Source organism: Leucoraja erinacea, chromosome 3 (genome assembly GCF_028641065.1).
Source record: "Leucoraja erinacea ecotype New England chromosome 3, Leri_hhj_1, whole genome shotgun sequence".
NCBI lineage: Eukaryota > Metazoa > Chordata > Chondrichthyes > Rajiformes > Rajidae > Leucoraja > Leucoraja erinaceus.
Genome location: NC_073379.1, coordinates 91,544,441 through 91,566,575, shown reverse-complemented (window position 1 = coordinate 91,566,575; position 22,135 = coordinate 91,544,441). Strand labels below are relative to the sequence as shown.

At 42.6% G+C, this 22,135-nt stretch overlaps 1 protein-coding gene across 6 annotated transcripts in view; it reads right to left on the bottom strand.

The window, feature by feature from the left end:
* Positions 1 to 22,135, bottom strand: part of trim36 (tripartite motif containing 36) — a 103,104-nt gene that overhangs the window by 29,547 nt on the left and 51,422 nt on the right. For all 6 annotated transcript variants that reach the window (XM_055633177.1, XM_055633178.1, XM_055633179.1 and 3 more), the window contains 2 exons: positions 11,016 to 11,269; positions 9,793 to 9,914 (listed from right to left, as the gene is read on the bottom strand). In XM_055633177.1, the coding sequence (XP_055489152.1) occupies positions 9,793 to 9,914; positions 11,016 to 11,269 (376 nt within the window). The remainder of the gene's footprint in view (positions 1 to 9,792; positions 9,915 to 11,015; positions 11,270 to 22,135) is intronic.

Sequence of the window (22,135 nt, the reverse complement as noted above, 5' to 3'; positions counted from 1 at the left end):
CATGTACTGTGTTAATCGATATCTGTTATTGGACTGTATAGAGACCACCCCCATGTGGTTCAGCCCCTCAAGGTTCGGGGACCTGTAAAAGGCCGCTCCCACGAGGTCCTGTGTCGATCTTCTGGGAGAACGCTTAAGACTGCGTGACCTTCTGTAGTGTCTCTGCTTGCATGAGGCTAGAGCTTGGCCAGGCAGATACAAGGATCGAAGACCTTCTACTTCTCACTACTGGTTAGGTATAGTAGTGGGAACTGTTATTGTGTTTTTCCAAAATAAAGTTTAGATGTGCAAGTGCTTGACTCAGTATTTCATTGACTGGAACTAGACTGGGGGAAACTTAGAACGAGCTAATTACAAGGGCTAAAGGAATCAAGAGATATGGGGAGAAAGCAGGAACGGGATACTGATATTGGATGACCAGCCATGATCATATTGAATGGCGGTGCAGGCTCGAAGGGCCGAATGGCCAACTCCTGCACCTATTTTCTATGTTTCTATACGGTGATGTGATAGGGGCAGAATTGGGTCATTCGGCCCATTATATCTATTCCGCCATTCAATCATGGGTGACCTATCTCTCCCTCCTAACCTCATTCTCCTGCATCCTCTCCATAATCCCTGACACCCGTTGGAATACTTCAACAGTCGTAACAAAAGTATGGTGTAAGCCACGTCCTCTGGCTTAGTGGCTGTCAAAGCCACTGAATGTCTGTGAATATATTTGCCCTTCACAAATACTGAATAATACTTCGAAAAATATTAAAAAATAATCAAACTATTAAAAAAGACATAAATATCGAAAAACATTTCGGCAGGTTCATGAATAGGAACGGATTAGAGGGATATGGACCAAAAGTGAGCATTCAGAACTAGTGTGGATGGGGTCTATGAGTAAGTTGGGCTGTACCATCAGATATTGCCGTGCTGTGAAACTCTATGACTATTAAAATTAAAATATTAAACAAATTTACCCGGACTCGAGGGCCTGAGCTATAGGAAGAGGTTGAGCAGGCCAGGACTTTATCCTTTGGAGCAAGAGGATGAGGGGTGATCTTATGGAGGTTTACAAGATCATGAGACTAATAGATAGGATACATGCACCCCTTTACCCAGAGTTGGGGAATCGAGAACCAGAGGACATATGTTTAAGGTGTGGGGGGACCGATTTAATGGGTACATGAGGGATAACTTTTTTTACACAAAGGGTGGTAACTTTTTTTGTACAAAGGGTGGTGGGTGTATGGAATGAGCTTTGGAGGAGGTAGTTGAGGCAGTTACTATCACAATGTTTAAGAAATATTTAGACAGGTACATGGATAGGACAGGTTTAGAGGGAAATGAGCCAAACACAGGCATGTGGGATTAGTATAGATGGGACATGTTGGCTGGTGTGGGCAAGTTGGTCCGTAGGGCCTATTTCCACACTGTATGACTCGATGACTCAAAATAATTAAAAATGCTAAAAAACATTTAAAGTCTTCATTACTTCATAAGAGCTGTAACATCCTGATAGGCAATTACCAACTCGCAGAGAGACAAATGGAGTTGTTGAGCCCCTGGCATTCTAAAATGCAGCAGGGTTAGTTCCCAGATTTCCCCTGGGGAATGGCAGGATGGTTAGTGTCCCACCTCTAGACTCCACAAGGAGTCCACTTGCAAAACGTGGTGACAATGACAAGGCACTCTCAGGAGGCAATCGTGTGAGTGGCCCTCTGGAGGGATTTAGATATCAAACTGGCCCTTCCCACAGAAATGGCATTCATAACACTGGTGTAGTTCCATTCTCAGTCTTGTGGTGGCTCTACATCATCACTGCTGTTGGGTGGTTACAATTAAGAGCAAGGCAAGTCCATATTGGCCATTCCAATGTTAACATGGAAACAAGAATTGATGACGAAAGTAGGACTGTTATGCCAATATGGCTTGCTTCGATTATTTTCTACTCAGCCTCAATTTCGCATGAGCCATGCTTGGTCTTCACTCATAGTGTTCGAATACCAAAGGGAATGGGGAATTCATTCACATAGTTCATTTTAAATGTAAAAATGATTTGGGATCATATTAATTAATGAGTGTCAGAAATACCACGGTTTCCTATTGTATTATGTTGGTGGACAGAAAGGAATGTGGTGGATAAATATGTAATGGTTTCAATGGTGGGATCGGGACCTATGGATCTAAGGATAGGACATCCTCCCTTTTCAAGTTAAAGAAGCCATTTGGATACAGCAACATATTAAGTTATTAATATGTCTGAAGAAGGGTTTCGGCCCGAAACATCACCTATTTCCTTCGCTCCATAGATGCTGCTGCACCCGCTGAGTTTCTCCAGCATTTTTGTGTACCTACTAATATGAGAGTTTGCTGACGAACAGAAGACATTGCAAACCTTGGATGACACTCTAGGGTTTGCTGGAGTTTGGACATAGGTTAATAGAGTGAACAGTTTGGTGGCAAAAGCAGTTCAACCTGCAGTAGTATGTTCTGTAATTAATTATACCCCTAATAGAAAGAATTGTTGAGCCACTCCATGAGATGGGAAGATCAGAGCCACCAAAGGCTATAGAACAGAGACTTGCCATGTGTAGGCTAAAAGGCACAAAGCTGTCATTTGCATGAAATGCACTGGACAATCCACTGAAAGGTATTTCTGATTTGCTGCTTCCAGTCTGGTGGAGAGGATATCTAGGTTGGAACCCTTCCTGAGAAGTGGAGAAAGTTAGATTATTGCAGGATGGTAAAGAGTCCAGTCAATGGCTGTCAGGATCACAATGTTTAGGGCTGTACCATCAGTTATTGTATTTTCACAGCTCCACATGGTAACCAAAGTATTCCACAATTGGTAACCAACTTCCATTGTTATTGGGTTTTCGTGCTGAATATGGAACCGTTCCAAACTTAAATACACCAGTCTTTGATTATCATTAGAGTTATACCACAATAAAAACTTTGAGTTGTTTGTTTGAAGTAATGAGGAACATAAATAATTATGAGAATGGATTGCAGTAATGGAACAAATTCTGTCCTCATCAGCATCAATTCCTAATCAAACCAATGACTGTGGGTCAGATACTATGGCAATGAGCGGATCCAATACTACTGAATGGGATCAGATTCCATTTGAATCAATAGACTGAAGCTGAATCTGAGCTCCTGTGTATAGATGATACACACTGGTGGTAAATCATTTAGTGTGATGGGCTCCCACATGACTATATTGCGGAATTAAAGCACAAAGCTGAGTTAAAATCCATTTCAAGAATCACTGGACTGAAATGCTTTGATGCAAAATTTCCTGTCAAAACAACAATGACACCAATGGCACTTAGTGCTGTTCATGAGACGTTCACACAGTGACATCAGGCAAGGCCAGATGTACAAATGCAAATATCCAAAAGCTGTCATGTGTCGAAGACAGACACAAAATGCTGGAGTAACTAAGGGGACAGGCAGCATCCCTGGAGAGAAGGAAAGGATGATGTTTCGGGTCAAGACCCTTCTCAGACCTCACGTCACATGTCAGTTAGTTTCATGAACAAAGCTTCTAGTCAGGCTCACCATTGAACAGTGTGAGGTTGTGTCATTTTCAAGCAAAGGGGGCAAGAACTAAAGAGAATTCACGTACCAAATGGAAAGGTTGGAGTAGAAGGGAAATGAAATACTGCAGATGCTGGAAATCGGAAATAAAAACAGAAAATATGGAAACACTCAGGTCAGGCAACCTTTATGGGATGAAAAGGTTAACATTTTCAATCGATGAAGGGTTTTCAACCTTAAAAATTAACACAATTTCTCTCCCCATTCAGTGTTTCCAGCATGCTCTGCTTTTATTGAAGGGCCATTCTCTGTGAGGAAGTGTAATTGGAGCAGTTTCTATGTAAAATGGGCCTGGGAGTAACAGTATATTGTTGTGAACCAGGAAGAATGATTTGACTATGGGGCAACAAGTGTTGGGAATTGATGGCATCAAATGTCAATTTCCCTGTTACAGCAGAAAATCACATAATTTAAGCTTCAAAAATACATTACCTAGAAAAATTACAAATAGGTAATAGATTAAAAAATATTTTCTCTGACATTCCTAATAATGCAACAGCAATATGGTGCCTTCAGCTTTTACATTTCCTCTTCAAGCATGCATTAGATTTATTTTTAATCGATTACAAGTGATGGAATGTGGGAGTCATAGATAATTCACAAATCTGAAGCAAGTTATTTGTTTTATCATTACAGCTGCTATCATTCCGGGCCTTTGGAGGAGAAGCATTTTTGGTTTGATTCAGATATTGGGTATAATTTTCTAATTGTAACTAATTATTTTAGAGTATTAATTACATTGTGCCCAAATTTACCATGTAAATATTAATCTGCCAGATTTTTATCACCTATTCACTGTAGAATTTATCTAATTTATATTCTATTGGAACTAATGGAAAGATTAAAAGAGATAGACATTTTGCTCTTCTACATAACTACCTGCCTGGTAGATTCTTGACTAGTACAGGTGTCAGGGGTTATGGGGCGAAGGCAGGAGAATGGGGTTCAGAGGGAAAGATAGATCAGCCACGATTGAATGGCAGAATAGACTTGATGGGCCGAATGCTCCTATAACTTATGAACAGCCTTATTGATTATGTGATGAAAGTCATAAACCCCACATTATCTGCATATTATATTATGGTTGGAGCTTCCTATGTACGCTAAAGACTAAGACCGCCTATGGGCTGATCCATTTCACGATTCAATTTTCTAAAACGGAACCACTAAGTACCAGCAGGTCCATGTCACTAGCTTCCTAAACCTTACTTTAATTATACTGATGCCCACTATTAGCCAGCTTCATAAAAAAAAATAATCCAGGATTCATCAAGGCTGGCAATCAGGCAGACACATTCAGCGCAGGTTATTCCAGGCCTTGGTAAATCAGACAATTGAGATTTAAAGTATTGTGTTCAGTTCAGGGCACCATGTTATAGAAAGATGGTTTCATACTGGAAAGGGTACAGAATTTAGAAGATTGAGTTTAGGGAGATCTTATAGAACCAGCGATCGCCAAAATTCTTAAGGGGTTAGGGACAATTTACTTATACCAAGCCAGGACAGATTTCTACCCGATGTTGGGGGAAGATCCGGAGGACAAGGCGGTCACAGGGGACAATGTAAGGTGCAGACAGCATCTGGGATCGAATCCTTTAAAACAACGATATGAGGCAGAACTTTTTTCACACAGAGAGTGGTGAATCTCGGGAACTCTCTGCCACAGAGGCTGTGACTGTTAGGAGCCAGGAGGATGAAGGGTGCTATATTTATATGAGGGTGTTAGATGTGAGCCCTTGTGTAGATGCACAAGGGGGCAATCGAGGGGGACTTAGGTTTAGATTGAAGGCAGGTTTAATAGGAATCTGAGATAAAGGCTGTGATGGAAAGAGCTGCCAGAGGAGGCAGTTGAGGCAGGGACTATTGTGGCTGGGACATGTTGGCCGGTGTGGGCAGGCTTGAAAGGGCCCAATGACTCTATATGAGAGAATTTACCTTTGTTTCCCCCCCCCCCCCCGCATTGAAAACCTACATTTTGACTATGTTTCTATGTTCTGGAATATACACCATGTTATAGGAAAGATGTTGTCAAACTGGAAAGGGTACAGGGAGGGGATTTACGAGGATCACGTTTAACGTTTGTGCCAGTTACTAGCGATACCCATAGTGTCTGAACCCCTCTGTCGGTTCATCAACTCCACAGACAGCGCATCGCCAAACATACATCTCTACCTCCTACCCTCAGCATCACACTAGGGACAATTTACACCTTTATACCTCTACACCAGCTTCTACACCTCCACAGACTCCTCTACATCTTTGGAATCTGCGGAGGACATAACCCTGAAACTGATCCAGGATGCGGAGGAATCTGCCTAAAAAAGTGACATAACTGCCGTCACGGGCCATCCCAACAACCTGGAGCTGAATGGTCTTAAGACAGTGGAATTGATTATAGATTTTAGGAGAGCTCCCCCTCCCCTCCCCCCTATCACCATCAACAACACCACAGTTACATCTGTGGTAATTTAAGTTCCTTGGAACCATCATCTCCAGGGACCTTAAATGGGTGGCCACCATCGCTGCCAGTTGCCAGAGACTTGCGGGCTGAGAAAACCAATCTGAGCTATAGGGTCCAGTTTTAGGAGGCCATCGTAGAGTCTGTGACCTGTTCCTTTTGGAGCACCAGCATGACATGAGGGGTGATCTTTCGATCTTATATGAGGGGTGTTGGCTAAAATCATGAGAGGACATAGCATTGGGTAGATTCAAGAGAGAGCTAGACAGGGCTCTTAAAAATATCGGGGCAGGAGAGTAGGGCAATCGAGGACCAGTGGACATAGGTTTAAGTTGAAGTAGGAAAGATTTAATAGGAATCTGAGAAATAACCTTTTCACACAAAGGCTGGTGGCGTGGCAGCTGGGGCCGAACGAGCTGCCAGAGGAGTGTCAGCTTTAAGGCAGGTCACATTTCAGACACCTCACGTGGTCTAACACCGCTGCGCTGGTAAAGAAGGCACAGCACAGTTCGAGCATACAAAAGACGGTCTGCATCTCAGTGCTGACAACGTTCTATCGCTGCACCACAGAGAGCATATTAATGTTTGGCATCTCTGTGTGGTATCTCAGCTGCACGGAGGCGGAGAGGAGAGCTCTTCAGCGCGTCGTCCACAGAGCGCAGAGGATCATTGGGACACGGCTACCAGCCTTGGAGGGCATCTACCACACACGGTACCTCAGGAAGGCCGTCAGCATCCATAAAGACTCATCACACCCCTGTAACGGACTGTTTGAACTACTTCCCTCCGGCAGATGTTACAAGGCCTTCTACGCCCGAACCTCCAGACTCAGAAACAGCTTTATTCCAAGAGCTATAGCGGCTCTGAACCGGCCCTGCTGAGTGCCCCCCACCCCCATGGACTGTCTCCTTCGGATGGTCACGACACACGGCTTATTTATTTATTCTACTTTCCTTTTTCATCGGTTGGAGCTGCATACTAAATCTCCATGACAATAAAAGATATTATTATTATTATTGTCTATCTCTTACCCCTCTCACCATGGCCACAAACTATTTGAAGCACTTCCCTCTGAAAACAGCCACAACCAGACATTAAAACAGCTTTTTTTCCACAAGCAGTAGCTCTACTCAACAACCAAAAGTCTGTAGCCTTCTTTTGCTCTGGTATTTTATTTCATTCTTCACATGTTTAAATTATAATATTTTATTCTTAATTGTTTACTGTATATCGTGTTGTTACTTGCGAGCAAAGCAACAAGGCAAATTCCTTGTAGTTCCTTGTATGTATACATACTTGGCTAATAAAATGTATTCAGTTCAATTCAGACTGAAGGTGGCTGCACAAGGCTTCTGCTTGTTTGGCCAGTATGAATCTTATTATAATATAACTGGAGCTAGTGTCCTTCACAGTCACAACTCAAAATATTGAACCAAGGTAAATTATTCCTGGGTAACTCAATAGATCTGAGGCTCTGTATGGCTTTCCTTATTGACTCTGAGGGGTCAGAGAATCTCCATGCTCAATCCCTGGCAGCTTTAATCAACATAGCCCTAAATAGAAACATAAACTGTTGGAACAGATCTAATGAAAGGTTATCAAACCTAAAATGTTAATTCTCTTTCTCTCCCCTTTGCTGCCGGATCTGTTCAGTATTTCTAGCACTTTTAATTTAGATTTTACACTTTCAGCATTTGCAATTTTTTAAATCTTTTACTTTAGTCCTGATCTTTAGCAGTCAGTTCAGTGATGGAAACAGCAGCCTTTGCTTCATCTTGGTCCAATGTGAGAAAAGGGGAAAATATAAGCCACCATTTGAACGTAAATACTTTTAAAAATACTATTATTTTTGCTCAGAATTTGTGTATATATTATGCGCAGACCATGAGAAACAGAGAGTGAAACACACTACCCTGTAGGGATGCCTGTGGCTAAAAGGCTGCTCCAGGCAGTTAGCGTGTTGTCAGATGCTTTCACATACTTGTTGCAAGTCATAACTCTGTCCTGAAGTTTTTATGTTCATGAAATGCACAGAGTGAAGCATGAGGCACAGTCCAATGGAAACTGTGGCTTTATGTAAATAATCTAGTACTTCTAACTGTGCACGATAGCAAGGCTTAGTTTCTACAGCATAAAAATAAACTTTAAAACATTGGAAGTTTTATACTCCATCTGGAATACCTCGCTCAATTCACAGTTTTCTTTCCATTACCATCTATCTTAATGGGGACATGCAGACACTGGAATCTAGAGCAATAAATAAACTGCTGGAGGAATGCAACAGTTCGGAAATGAACACTTGCCTTTCTGATCAAGGCCCTTCATTCATGTATTTTAAACTGAAATTATGGACTAGCCAGAAATCATGTAACAAAGTGCAATGTAATTCACAACTAATCCAGATTTATGATATGGTTCATGATAAAGATTCCAAGGATTATAATATGGTGCATTAGCCAACACATCCCATTTTATTAACATCTGACTTTAAACTCAGGTCAGCTTAAAATTAGTTCCATTGTTGCTACCTTTATGGATCATGCCATATTTCCTAAGCAAAGATCACATCTCTATCCAGCCCAAAGCCTGAGTGCATTTTCCCTCCATTATGTCATTGCCTCCATCCAAGCTTGCTGGTTGTTGCAGTCTTTTTTTTTACTGGCTGAATACCTAAAGTTCAGAACTACTTATTATTTAAAACAAATAGTTGATCTAACTCATTGGCCTTAAAGGGCCTGTCCCACTTTCACAATCTAATTCACGACCTCTGCCGAGTTTGCCCTTGACTTATACTCGCAGCATGGTCGTCATGAGGTCGTAGGAGGTCGTAGGTAGGTCGTAATGCTAGTCGTAGGTACTCGTGGCATCAAGTAGGTCGGGGCGTTTTTTCAACATGAAAAATGTCCATGAGTAAAAAAGGTTGTGAATTAGGTTGTGAAAGTGGGACAGGCCCTTAACGATAATAAAGTGGGAAATGGAACAAATCATACTCATAAAGTAGACATGTCTGGCTGAAATACATTGCTGCAGTAGAGTAAGAAAAAAGGACTTTTACTGAAGTAGCATCTTGACCCGAAACGTCACTCATCCCTTCTCTCCAGAGTTGCTGCTTGTTACTCAAGCTTTTTGTGTCTCCCTTCGGATTATAATTTCATAACAGACAATGGATGACAAAAGTGAAAGCTTTCATTCCTCTTATTTGGCACAAAAATAGATGCCCTTTTTTAATTGACAAAAACTTATTTCCTTCTGTATCTTTGTCTTTGACTGATGCAGTGCTGAGGTTGATTAAGCCACAGTTCCACTTCATGAATAAACACTGACCAAAGATTGCACTGAAAGACAACGTTTCTCATACCTTACGGACACTAAACTGCAGATGCTGACTTACAAGAAAAGACAGAATGTGTTGGAGTAACTCAGTAGGTCAGGCATCATCCCTAAAGAACATAGATAGGTGACATTTTAAGTTGGGAACCGTTCATCAGACCGAGTTTGAAGAAGGATCCCAATCTAAAATGTCGCTTATCTATGTTCTCCGGAGATGCTGCCTGACCTGCTGAGTTACTCCAGCACTTTGTGGCTTTCTCATAACTTCCTATGTGCAACAAAATGTATTAAAGTCTCCAACCTGCAATGCAGTAAAGGCCAGACCATCAGTTCTGATATGCGAGTGAGCACATACTGATTACTTAAGGTAGAAGGAGGAACAGTTTGTTGTTTGCAGAGGCACTCACCATTTGTGAAAGACAATTCTTTTAGCAGTTCCTCCTCTCTGGAAGCATCCAGAGTGAACTCTGTGAAAGAAGGTTCTGCAGCCGGCTGGAAGGTTTTCAAAGATTCGGTGGCCATTCGGATCCTGAAACACAAATATTATATCACCAGGGATAGAAAGGGGTGGGGAGGTGTTGGATGAACGTTAAGGCTTTCATTAGCTACTATTGGCCCTAAACGCTAAAAACATGGTAATTTTCATTCCTAATATAGAATACAGTTATTCCTACCCATGTTTGTGCTCCATGCCACACTGTGTGTTCTCAACTAATTCTGATGATGAGGTGGACTCAGTTGGCAGGAAACCAACAATAATTGGATTTCAGTTATACTGAGAATACTGTATGTGGAATCAAATATGACTTTCCCTGCTCTAGGCCATTTGAAACATTTTAGGGTCAATTGTGATCTAATCAAGCAAGTTGTTCAGAGTTGTGGCTCAGTGAACACTGTACAGCTGATGCTGGTTGTCTCGTACTCGCCATAACCCCGTGCTCTTCAGAATTCAAGGGGAGGGGGGTTGATGGCGGATCTGACAATCTCCCACAATCTCGATACAGATTTGGCCAACAAGAACTACTGTGCTCCAAATTTTGGCCTTGTTAAATAGTGGCTGGAAGTCCAGCGCATTCCTTTTTGGGTTAGGACTAAACACATCAACTTTTCTATAATTAATGTTTCCTCATAAGCTTATTCACAGAAATTACTCCATTTCCATAAATCCAGCTATCTGCACAACTCTTTCTTCCAACTTATGGATGCACTATTTACAGAAATGGAGAAATTAAACTTATTGTGAGTCATTTGGTATTTACTTAGCTTTCCCTTAAAATGTTGAAGGAAAGTTAGGTTGAAATTGGTGGAATAAAAGTAGGTGCAGCTCGTCAATCGTCCACACTCAGGAACATCACACAATGAAGAAGGGTCTCGATCCGAAACGTCACCCATTCCTTCTCTCCAAAGATCCTGTCTGTCCCGCTGAGTTGCAACAGCGTTTTGTGTCTATCTTCACACAATGAAAAAGATACGCCGCGATGAGCCAGTCTCACCCGACATACTCTGTCGAGGTATGGTGGTTTCCTTAAAAGTACAGTTCTATTTACACTCAACAGGAAATATAAGAAGCACAGTGCCAATGGCAGTGCCATTTTCAGTGAACTATGGAGAATAAGATTTCTCAACCCACCTGGTGTGCAGCTGCTTTGCTGTCTGAACGAAGCAAGATTGGTCTGTCTCCTTCAGAACCTCTTGTGCATAACCCACCAATCCACTATTTTCCAGCATTCCCTGGTATTCATCCATTTGGCAATGCAATCTCTCCAGCTTTGAGGTACGGCTGTCCTCAATCGACTTGATAAGCTTCATCTTGCGCTGTTCCAAGATGCTGCACAGCTTGTCCATCAAATTAGTGGCGTCCATTCTTGACTTCTCTCCATTCCTCTGCAAGAAAGTTAAAAAATAAAAGGGTTGTGTCTTCATGTAATGTTTCACCTAATTCGTTCCATCCCATGAATGGTACAAAATGCTGGAGTAACTCAGTGGGTCAGGCAGCATCTCTGGAGAACACGAATAGGTGATAGAAACATAGAAATTAGGTGCAGGAGTAGGCTATTCAGCCCTTCGAGCCTGCACCGCCATTCAATATGATCATGACTGATCATCCAACTCAGTATCCTGTACCTGCCTTCTCTCCATACCCCCTGATCCCTTTAGCCACAAGGGCCACATCTAACTCCCTCTTAAATATAGCTAATGAACTGGCCTCAACTACCTTCTGTGGCAGAGAATTCCAGAGATTCACCACCCTGTGTGAAAAATGTTTTTCTCATCTCGGTCCTAAAAGATTTCCCCCTTATCCTTAAACTGTGACCCCTTGTTCTGGACTTTCCCAACATCGGGAACAATCTTCCTGCATCTAGCCTGTCCAACCCCTTATGAATTTTGTAAGCTTCTATAAGAGCCCCCCTCAATCTTCTAAATTCTAACGAGTACAAGCCGAGTCTATCCAGTCTTTCTTCACATGAAAGTCCTGACATCCCAGGAATCAGTCTGGTGAACCTTCTCTGTACTCCCTCTATGGCAAGAATGTCTTTCCTCAGATTAGGAGACCAAAACTGTACGCAATACTCCAGGTGTGGTCTCACCAAGACCACTACAACTGCAGTAGAGTCTCACTGCTCCTATACTCAAATCCTTTGGCTATGAATGCTAACATACCATTCGCTTTCTTCACTGCCTGCTACACCTGCATGCCTACTTTCAATGACTGGTGTACCATGACACCCAGGTCTCATTGCATCTCCCCTTTTCCTAATCGGCCACCATTCAGATAATAGTCTACTTTCCTGTTTGTGATGTTTCTGAAGTCTGAAGAAGGGTCCTGCCCTGAAACGTCACGTATCTATGTTCTCCAGAATTGCTGCCCGTCCTCCAATATTTTGTGTCTTTCTTTGGTATTCTAGCATCTGCAGTTCCTTGTTATTACATTGTTCCATCCTACACCTGTTAGACTGTTACATTGGTTGACTTTAGTGCAAACTAAAACCTTCCATCTGTATTTAACTTTAAGACCGATAATATCGCTTGTTTTGTGCTGGAAGTATTATGCCTCTGGCCTATCAATCTTGACAAAGCATTCTTTACACTCCAAACAGACTCAGTTAGTGGAGGGCTTTGGTTAAATCTGAGAACCTGGTTGGCAGGTCTGAGTCAGCACTGGGTGCATACTTCCCTGAGTAATTAACTGAATTATTTAGTGTGTTTTATTAGTGAGGGATTTATGAACACTGCCCTCCTCCTCCACAGATAAACCTGTTATTTCATAACTGCATTCCGCCCACACGTTTAAAATCAATCAGTCTAGGCTATCATGCTCATCAGCATATTAATTGCTTTATCCAAACATTTTCAGAGAAAGATTTCTATACAGTTAGTATGTTAATACTGAATGGGAATAATTTTTTGCTGATGCTCTATAACAGGCTTTGCTGAGGTAGTTTACCATCATAACACCAGTATTTCTCCAGAAGCAAATTACTGACGATGCAGTAAACCTGTAACCTGACACAAAGTCCTAAAATAACTCGTCTAGGATCATTTTGTGGCTGGAGAAACAGAGGACATTTTAATTCTGATGAAAGAATATTGAGCTGCAATGTTAACTGCCTCTCGCTCCACTGATGTGGCCCAATTTGCTAAGTAACACTTGCATTCTCTGCTTTATTTAAGGTTTTCCTTCTCATTGAACCACAGATCTCCTCAGCCCTGTTTTGAATGATGTCCATTCATCCCCCCCCAGGGACCTCTGGCCAACCATTGCAGAAAATGGATAGAACATGCCTGCTTGTGCTTAAAAATGCAATTAGAAAGCTACAACAGAGAAAGTGCTGCACCATGAAAAATTGTTCTTTCTTTATTTCACACCTTTCTACCTGCAAACAGTGAAGAAATAATTTCATTGTCCTATCTGGGACACATGACAATAAAACTCTCTCGCCACTTGACTCTTGAAATATAGCTACTTTGGCAGATTACAATTATAGCAGCCAATATGCACACAACTGCTGTGCGATGAGAGCCTTTCAGTGAAGCTGTGTGAAGGATAAATAATGGCCGGGGCAACAGGGAAAGATGCCCTGCACTTTTGTGAAATAGTGCCATTAGGTTTTTTACTTCCGCCTGAGAGAGCAACCACTTTACCCCTTTCCAAAACTGCATATTCAGCAGCTCACTACTAGACTGTACACGAGACTAGATTCCCATGGTCAAGTCTCTGAAGTTGGATTTAAACCAGGAAGTTTCTGACAGAAACATACATCGACCAATGGAGACGTGGCTCACACACTTCAAATTCAAACAGATAGTCATCCAGTCTGAAGACGCGTCTCAACACGAAACGTCTGAAGAAGGGTTTCGGGCCGAAACGTCGCCCATTCCTTCTCTCCAGAGATGCTGCCTCACCCACTGAGTTACTCCAGCATTTTGTATCTACCTTCGATAAAACGTCATCTGTCCATTTACCTCCACAGATGCCGCTTGACCTGTTGAGTTCCTCCAGCAATACGTTTAATACTCAGCCACCCAATGAAAGACCTTCCTAAATATTGCACCTGGACAGACCTTGGAAATCAATAGTCAAGGGTCCATTCGTCCTCCTCACTCCCCAGCTGAAATGTAACCACAGGCCTTAGGGTTTTTCAAGTGAGAAGTGGGTAGCCAGAACTATAGAATCTACATCGGTGAGACCAGGCGCAGGCATGGCGATCACTTCGCCCAACACCTCCACTCAATTCGCAATAACCAACCTGATTTTCCGGTGGCTCAGGACTTCAATTCCCCTCCCATTCCGAATCTGACCTCTCTGTCCTGGGCCTCCACCATTGCCAGAGTGAGGTCCAGCGCAAAGTGGAGGAACAGCACCTCATATTTTGCTTAGGTAGTTTACACCCCAGCGGTATGAACATCGTCTTCTCTAATTTCAAATAGTCTTTGTTTTCTCCCTTCCTCCCCTCCCCCTTCCCAGCTCTCCCACAAGCCTACTATCTCCGCCTCATCGTTTCTTTTTCCCGCCCCCACCCTCCCCCACCCTCAGTCTGAAGAAGGGTCTCGACCCGAAACATCGCCTATTCCTTCTCTTCATAGATGCTGTCTCACCCGCTACGTTTCTCCAGCATTTTTGTCCACCTTTAGAATCAACCCCATCATTCTTATTTTACGGTAGTTTAGAATAGTTTAGTTTAGTTTAGTTTAATTTAATGATACAATCAGAGCAAAAACATGTTCTTCAGCCCATCGAGTCCACGCTGACCAGCAACCCTAACACTATCCTACACACACTAGGGATAATTTAGTTATACCAGGCCAATTAGCCTACAAATTTGTACATCTTTGGAGTGTGGAAGGAAACTGGAGATCCCGGAGAAAACCCACATAGGTCACGGAGAGATTGTGCAAACTCTGTACAGACAAGCCCCCGTAGTCAGGGTCGACCCGGGTCTCTGGTGCTGTAAGGCAGCAACTCTACCTCTGCACCACCATGCCGCCCTAATGATAGCATCATTAAACATTAGTAGTCTCCTTCAAGCCTGGAAGTGACGGATAGTGTTGACATTGTTGAGCTATGAGTGGGATTGGAGGAGACGAGTGGCTTGTGATGGTCCCATGTCTTTGTTGTCTGGATACTTTCAAGAGAGAGCTAGATGGGGGTCTTAAAGATAACGGAGTCAGGGGATATGGGGAGAAGGCAGTGACAGGTTACTGATTGGGGATGATCAGCCATGATCACATTGAATGGCGGTGCTGGCTCGAAGGGCCGAAGGGCCGAATGGCCTACTCCTGCATCTATTGTCCATTGTCTATTGTTAAATGACAAATCAAACGGGTGTTTTATTGAGAGCAACATCGAACCATAAATACTACAGATACAACCAAGGCTGCTTTTGTAGAACTTCAAAGAGTGTCCATTTTATTTACCCATAACTTCGAGGTGAGGTGCTAATGTGCACACAGCAAGGTTCCACCAACTGCTGTGTGATGAGAGTAGAGTCTTTCAGTGAAGTTGTGTGAAGGATAAATATAGACCAGGGCAACAGGGAAGAGGTGAGTGAGAAATGGGTTAAATGCAAGGCAGCTACTGTTGCCAGATCAGAGGACAGATCTCTATGAAAGACCCTTAAGAATTATCAGCCCTCATGGTACCCGTTCCAAGTCAAATTGAATGAAAGTGCAGAAACCAGAGAAAAATAAATTAAATGACTGATTGGTCTCCAATCAGAACAAAACACAAAATGCAATAATTGGATTTTCACTGTTCAATTTCCACTGAATCTCTGAAGAGGTTGACAAAGTACTGGAATGGCAGGCAGTGACTAGTGGGGTACCACAAGGCTCGGTGCTGGGAACGCAGCTGTTTACAAAATATATCAATGATTTAGGTGACGGGATTCAAAGTAACATTAGCAAATTTGCAGATGACACAAAGCTGGGTGGCAGCCTGAACTATGAGAATGCTGGGTGACTTGGACAGGTTGGGTGAGTGGGGAGATGCATGGCAGGTGCAGTTTAATGTGGATAAATGTGAGGTTATCAATTTTGGTAGCAAAAACAGGAAGGCAGATTATTATCTAAATGGTGTCAAGTTGGGGAAAGGGGAATTACAACGGGATCTGGGGGTCCTTATTCATCAGTCAATGAAAGTAAGCATGCAGGTACAGCAGGCAGTGAAGAAAGCGAATGGCATGTTGGCCTTCATAACAAGAGCAGTTGAGTAAAGGAGCAAAGAGGTCCTTCTGCAGTTGTACAGGGTCCTAGTGAGACCACACGGGCAGTGTTGTGTACAGTTTTGGTTCCCTAATTTGAGGAAGGACTTTTTCCTATTGAGGGAGTGCAGCGTAGGTTCTCAAGGTTAATTCCCGGGATGGCGGGACTGTCATATGCTGAGAGAATGGAACGGCTGGGCTTGTATATTCTGGAATTTAGATGGATGAGAGAGGATCTTATTGAAACATATAAGATTATTACGTCTTTGGACACGTTAGAGGCAGGAAACATGTTCCCGATGTTGGGGGAGTCCAGAACCAGGGGCCACAGTTTAAGAATAATGGGTAAACCATTTAGAACAGAGATGAGGAAACACCTTTTCACACAGAGAGTTGTGAGTCGGTGGAATTCTCTGCCTCAGGGCGGTGGAGGTCGGTTCCCTGGATACTTTCAAGAGAGAGCTTGATAGAGCTCTTAAAGATAGCGGAGTCAGGGGATATGGGGAGAAGGCAGGAACGGGGTACTGATTGTGGATGATCAGCCATGATCACATTGAATGGCGGTCCTGGTATGAAGGGCCGAATGGCCTACTCCTTGCACCTATTTTCTATTGTCTATAAAACTCTAATAATCTTCTGTCCCAATTCTTAGAAATCCCAGCGGTTCAGAACCTGTCTTGCCAGCTGGTATTTCCTGTTAAACTCACCAGGAGCTACTTCCTGCATTCATATGAAATTCAGTTTTTGCATCCTCTTTAAATCTACACAAATGGTTCTGTGGAAAATGTTTTACACAACTGTGTAATCTCAAAACAAAAGTCAATTTGCAGTGAATTTTGATATTACTGTAATAGAAATAACATACATTAATCCATAAAATCTGCTGAGTACGAAAGTCCTGACAGTGCTGGAATTTTACTGTAGATGAATGATACACCTTGTGGCAATCAAAGGTGGAACTCACTGTGTCTACCAGCTCTGAATCAAAGAGCCATGTGTTTAAGCCCATGAGATTCCAATACAAAATCAATGCAGTGGACCAGAGCTTGCTGCTAATGGCAAACTGCCCACACTTGCCACTAGCCTAAATGAAAGAACAAGCTTCACCTTTATAAGTGCACAGTTATGACATTGTGCGCTCAGAGTAGCTTGGTCCTCAATGGTGAGGCCCTCCAGAATTCCTTGTAAGACAGTTGCTCATGGTTAAGAATGAGTTACAGCCTCAGGCTAAAGAAATTCCTCCTCATCTCCTTTCTAAAGGTACATCCTTTGGGGTAACCGCTGTGAGGGAGGTGGGGGAGAAAATTTGGTCAATAGGGGGGGGGGGGGGGGGGGGGGGGGTACCACACAGTACAATGAGGACCCGGCGTGGGGGAATCGCTGTGGGGGGGGGTACAAAAAGGGTACCCAGCAGTGGCTGGCGTGCTTTGGCTACTATTTGTATACGTTGTGTATGCAAGCAAATAATCTAATTGTGCCTAGTCACATGTGACAATAAAGTATTCCTATCCTTTTATTCTCAGGCTCAGCCCTCTGGTCCTGGACTCTCCCACTACTGGAAACATCCTCTTCACATCCACTCTATATAGGTCTTTCAGTATTCGGTAAGTTTCAATGAGATCCCCCCTCGTCCTTCTAAACTCCGGCGAGTACAGGCCCAGAGTTATCAAACGCCATTCATACATTAGAGCAATCATCTCTAGGATCATTCTCGTAATCCTTGTTTTTATATTTTGGCCTTCTCAAAATTAATACTAACATTCCACTTGCCTACACCTTTATTCCTTCTACTAAAATGCATGACCATACACTTTGCTACGCTGTATCCCCGTGGCCACTATTTTGCCCACTCTCCCAACCTGTCCAAATCCTTCTGCAGACTTCCTGTGTCCCCAACATTACCTGCCCCTCCGCCAATCCTCATGTCATCTCCACGAAGCCATCAATTCCATCATCCAGATCAGTAACACAGTCACACAGCATGAAAACAGGCCCTTCGGCACAACTTGCCCACGCCGACCAACATGTCCTATCTACACTAATCCCACCTGCTTGCATTTGACCAATATCCCTCTAAACCTATCCTATCCATATACCTGTCTAAATGTTTCTTAAATGTTCCGATAGTATTTGCCTCATCTACCTCCTGCGGCAGCTCATTCCATACACCTTGCTGTAAAAAAGTTACTCTTCGGGTTCCTATTAAATCTTTCCCCCCCCCCTCACCTTAAACCTATGTCCTCTGGTTCTCGATTCCCCTAATCTGAGCAAGAGACTCTTTGCCTTTACCTGATCTTTTCCTCTCATGATAGTGTACACCTCCATAAGATCACCCCCTCCTTTGCTTCAAGGAATAGAGACCTAGCCTGCTCAACCTCTCTCTACAGCTCAAACTCTAGAATCCTGGCAGTCTTCATAAATCTTCTCCGCATCCTTTCCAGCTTGACGCCATTAACTTTCCTTTAACATGATGCCCTAACAGAACTCAATATTCCAAATGTGGCCTTTTATCTTGTTTGACAGCCTTACGTGCGGAATCTTATCAAAGGCCTTATCTGCCTGATTAGTTTACAACTCAATGGCATGAACATTGAATTATTCAATTTACTGTAACCCAAGTCCATCTTTCTTTTTTTCGGTCCACGTATCTAACTGGGACCTGTTATTCACACTCTTTTTCCCACAGTAACCCCTATCACCCAGTTTATTTATCCTATCTACTCCATCTGAAAATTACACACCCCTCCCCCTTCTATGACTGAAAGTTTTTCTTTTAGGTGAAGTCAGAAACCCTTCAAACTTTACGTCAATGACCTTTCATCAGTTAATGAAAACTGCAGGTACTTAAACCCTGAAATAAGCCGGGCAGGCTTCATCCGTTTATTTCCAACATATTCTGTTTTCATAGGTCTGTGATCAGAAGAATAATGCCTGGGGAAATAAGATTCCTCACTACATTAAAGGTTTCATGTGGAGGTCAACATTGACATAGTTCCAACGCAAAATAGAGTTGGAGCTCCCAACTCAAAATGAAGATTAGTGTTAAATACAAGAGTACTTGATGATTCAGCTTAACATAGCTAGGCTACAGCCTTGTAATTGTTGATGTCAGTGTTGCAATTAAAACTAATCATTTGAAATTCTTCTGGGTAATTTTATTAAGGGTGTTATCCATTTATAAGGTATTGTGCAATTAAGGGAGTTGCCTATTTAAGAGCTGCATTGCAATAAGGTTAAATGTACCTTTGGAAGGCAGCATGTCATGTGAAAGAGATGCAAGATGCCTTGACATGAATGTTATGGGATCGACGCAGCTTCAGAATTTCCTGACAATTTGGCCAGTGCTACGAATATTACAAGGTGGGAAAAATACATAGAATCAGAAGCAGAATCCCGAAGAATATAACTGCCAGTAAGGATGGTAGCCACAAGTCACAGATAGAGGGAGCAAATTTGGGTGACAGTGCTACAGTGATCAAACTCCGAAGAGATGAATGGACACAAAGTGCTGGAGTAACTCAGCAGGCGGGGTCAGGCAGCGTCTCCGGAGAAAAAGTATGGGTGATGTTTCAGGTCAGGACCACTCATCATTTTTCCCCAGAGATGCTGCCTGACCCACTGAGTTACTCCACCACTTTGTGTCTATGTTTGGGATAGACTGAATGGATAGACTAAATAGTGCTGAATGTAATAGAAACATAGAAAATAGGTGCAGGTGTAGGCCATTCGGCTCTTTGAACCTGCACCAATATAATCATGGCTGATCATCCAACTCAGTATCTTGTACCTGCCTTCTCTCCATACCCCCTGATCCCTATAGCCACAAGGGCCACATCTAACTCCCTCGTAAATATAGCTGCACATGGAGCTCATGCATGCTGCACATGCAGTTTAATCCACTGCACATGCAAGGAGCATCATAACAACAGTACATTCAAGGCCCATTATATCCAATGACAAAGCACCTATGAATATATGCTGTAATACTGCGCCTTTGTAGGCTAGAATTTATATGGGGAAATACTGCAGGCTCTTTCCATTTATTACATTCTTCAAAAGGGAAATAATATCATTTGTTAGTGTCTCTTTAAGAACAGAGTGCACCATCATTGTACCAGACACCGCCTGCAATAATGGTTGTTCTGTTGGTCGCCCTGTCATTAGCTCCAGTGACCAGCAACATGAAGGAGCCTCAAGGCCCACAAGGGGGATGTTAAGCAATTAAAATAAGTAGGTTAATACCTCTATTATCAGAATTATATGGGATATCAGCATCTATCTAGTTACTGGTAACATTATCATTCTTATCCAGGCATATATTTGGCTGCTGCTGACATCTGCCCATGTTCTGTTCGTGCTTAAGACGGAAATCTGCTTTCTCCTGTTGCTTCAAAGATTATTACATTTGCCCAAAACAGTAAAACAAATGCTACAGGGCTACCCCATTCTCTGGGTTGCCTCCCGCAATGAGAATTTTTAATGAAATGAGAATTTTTTATGAAATCGGTCCTTAACAGAAGCAGACTGCAAGCTGCTTGCGGAGTGAAGAAGGAAACGTACAGAAAAGAATCTGCATATTTTTTTCCTCTTTGACACCTTTGCATTACTAATTGAAATAATATTTTGGTGATTAATTGATGTCAAGTTAAAACTTACACTAATTAGAAAGCGTTGGGCACATTAACCATGGTAGATAAGTACACGACAGTAGAATTAATACCAAATCATTTAATCTAAACACACAATGGAACTACCACAGAGAAACACCAGGATAAGACAGATATTTTAGAAAATGTGATTCTGCATTATTCGATGCAGAAAGACATTTAAAACTAGAAACTTCCATTTCATTCCCTTTCCATGGACACAGCCTGACCTGTTGTGTTTTCATATTTTTGAGTCAGTTATTCAGCATTTACAGTTCTTATTTCTTATTTGCATTTTGAGTGAAGGTAAAATTACTGTTCTTCCTTTCTGACAGAAGAAGGAGCAGTTACATTGGAATGAGTGATTTACCCATTCTTTTCCAATCAGACCGACTGCAACCTAACACCTCTTGTAGTATTTATGGCATGGAATCAGGTGAATTGAAAGAAGATGGATTCTATTTAATATTTCAGTGAGGTTATCAATGCTGCAACATAACACTAACTTCATATATGGGAGAGTTCGGAGTTACCTGCAGCCTGGCACCAGACCCATGGCACAAGGGCCACCAACTAAAATAATCTAGGATTAGTTAAAAAATATCCAGCATCTGTCCTTGTAGACCAACAGACGTGGCCCAGAAAAGAGTTGTTGGGCTCTCTGATATCAGTAATCACTGATCATGCTGGGCCTAGACCAACCTGATCCCAGTCTGCCTCCTTCCCACTGGCACTGATGTTCAGCCACAAACTCCTGTTGTTACATTCCTGTTCTCACCTGACAGCAAGTAGTATATTGACCTTTATGTCCTGGGCCTCCTCCACAGTCGTGAGTGAGGCCCAGTGCAAATTGGAGGAACAGCCCCTCATATTTCGCTTGGGCAGCTTATACCCCAGCGGTATGAATATTGACTTCTCTGACTTCAAATAACCCTTGGTTTCCCTCTCTGTCTATTCCTCCCCCTCCTAGTTCTCCAACCAGCCTGACTGTTCCCCTGATTACATTTTATCTCTGTATGCTCCGATGTCACCTTCTCCTTGCTAACAATGATCCATTCTACATTTTCATTGAACTACATCACCTTTCAATGTCTCATTTTCACACCTCACCCTTCCTTATCTCAGTGTCTTCCTCTCCTCTCAGTCTGAAGAGAGCCCAAAACATCACCCATTCCTTCTATCCATAGATGCTGCCTGTCCCGCTGAGTTACTCCAGCATTGTGTGTCTATCTTTGGTGTAAACCAGCATCTGCAGTTCCTTCCTGCACAAGTAGTAAATCTGCTCAAGTGAAAGCAGGGAACTTTCATTTAAATGTGACAACTAGGTGAGGTGTTAAGACAGGATCTCCATATCCTGCAATTCTCTGGCTCAGTAAGGTCCTGACTTTGAACCTCCCATGCAC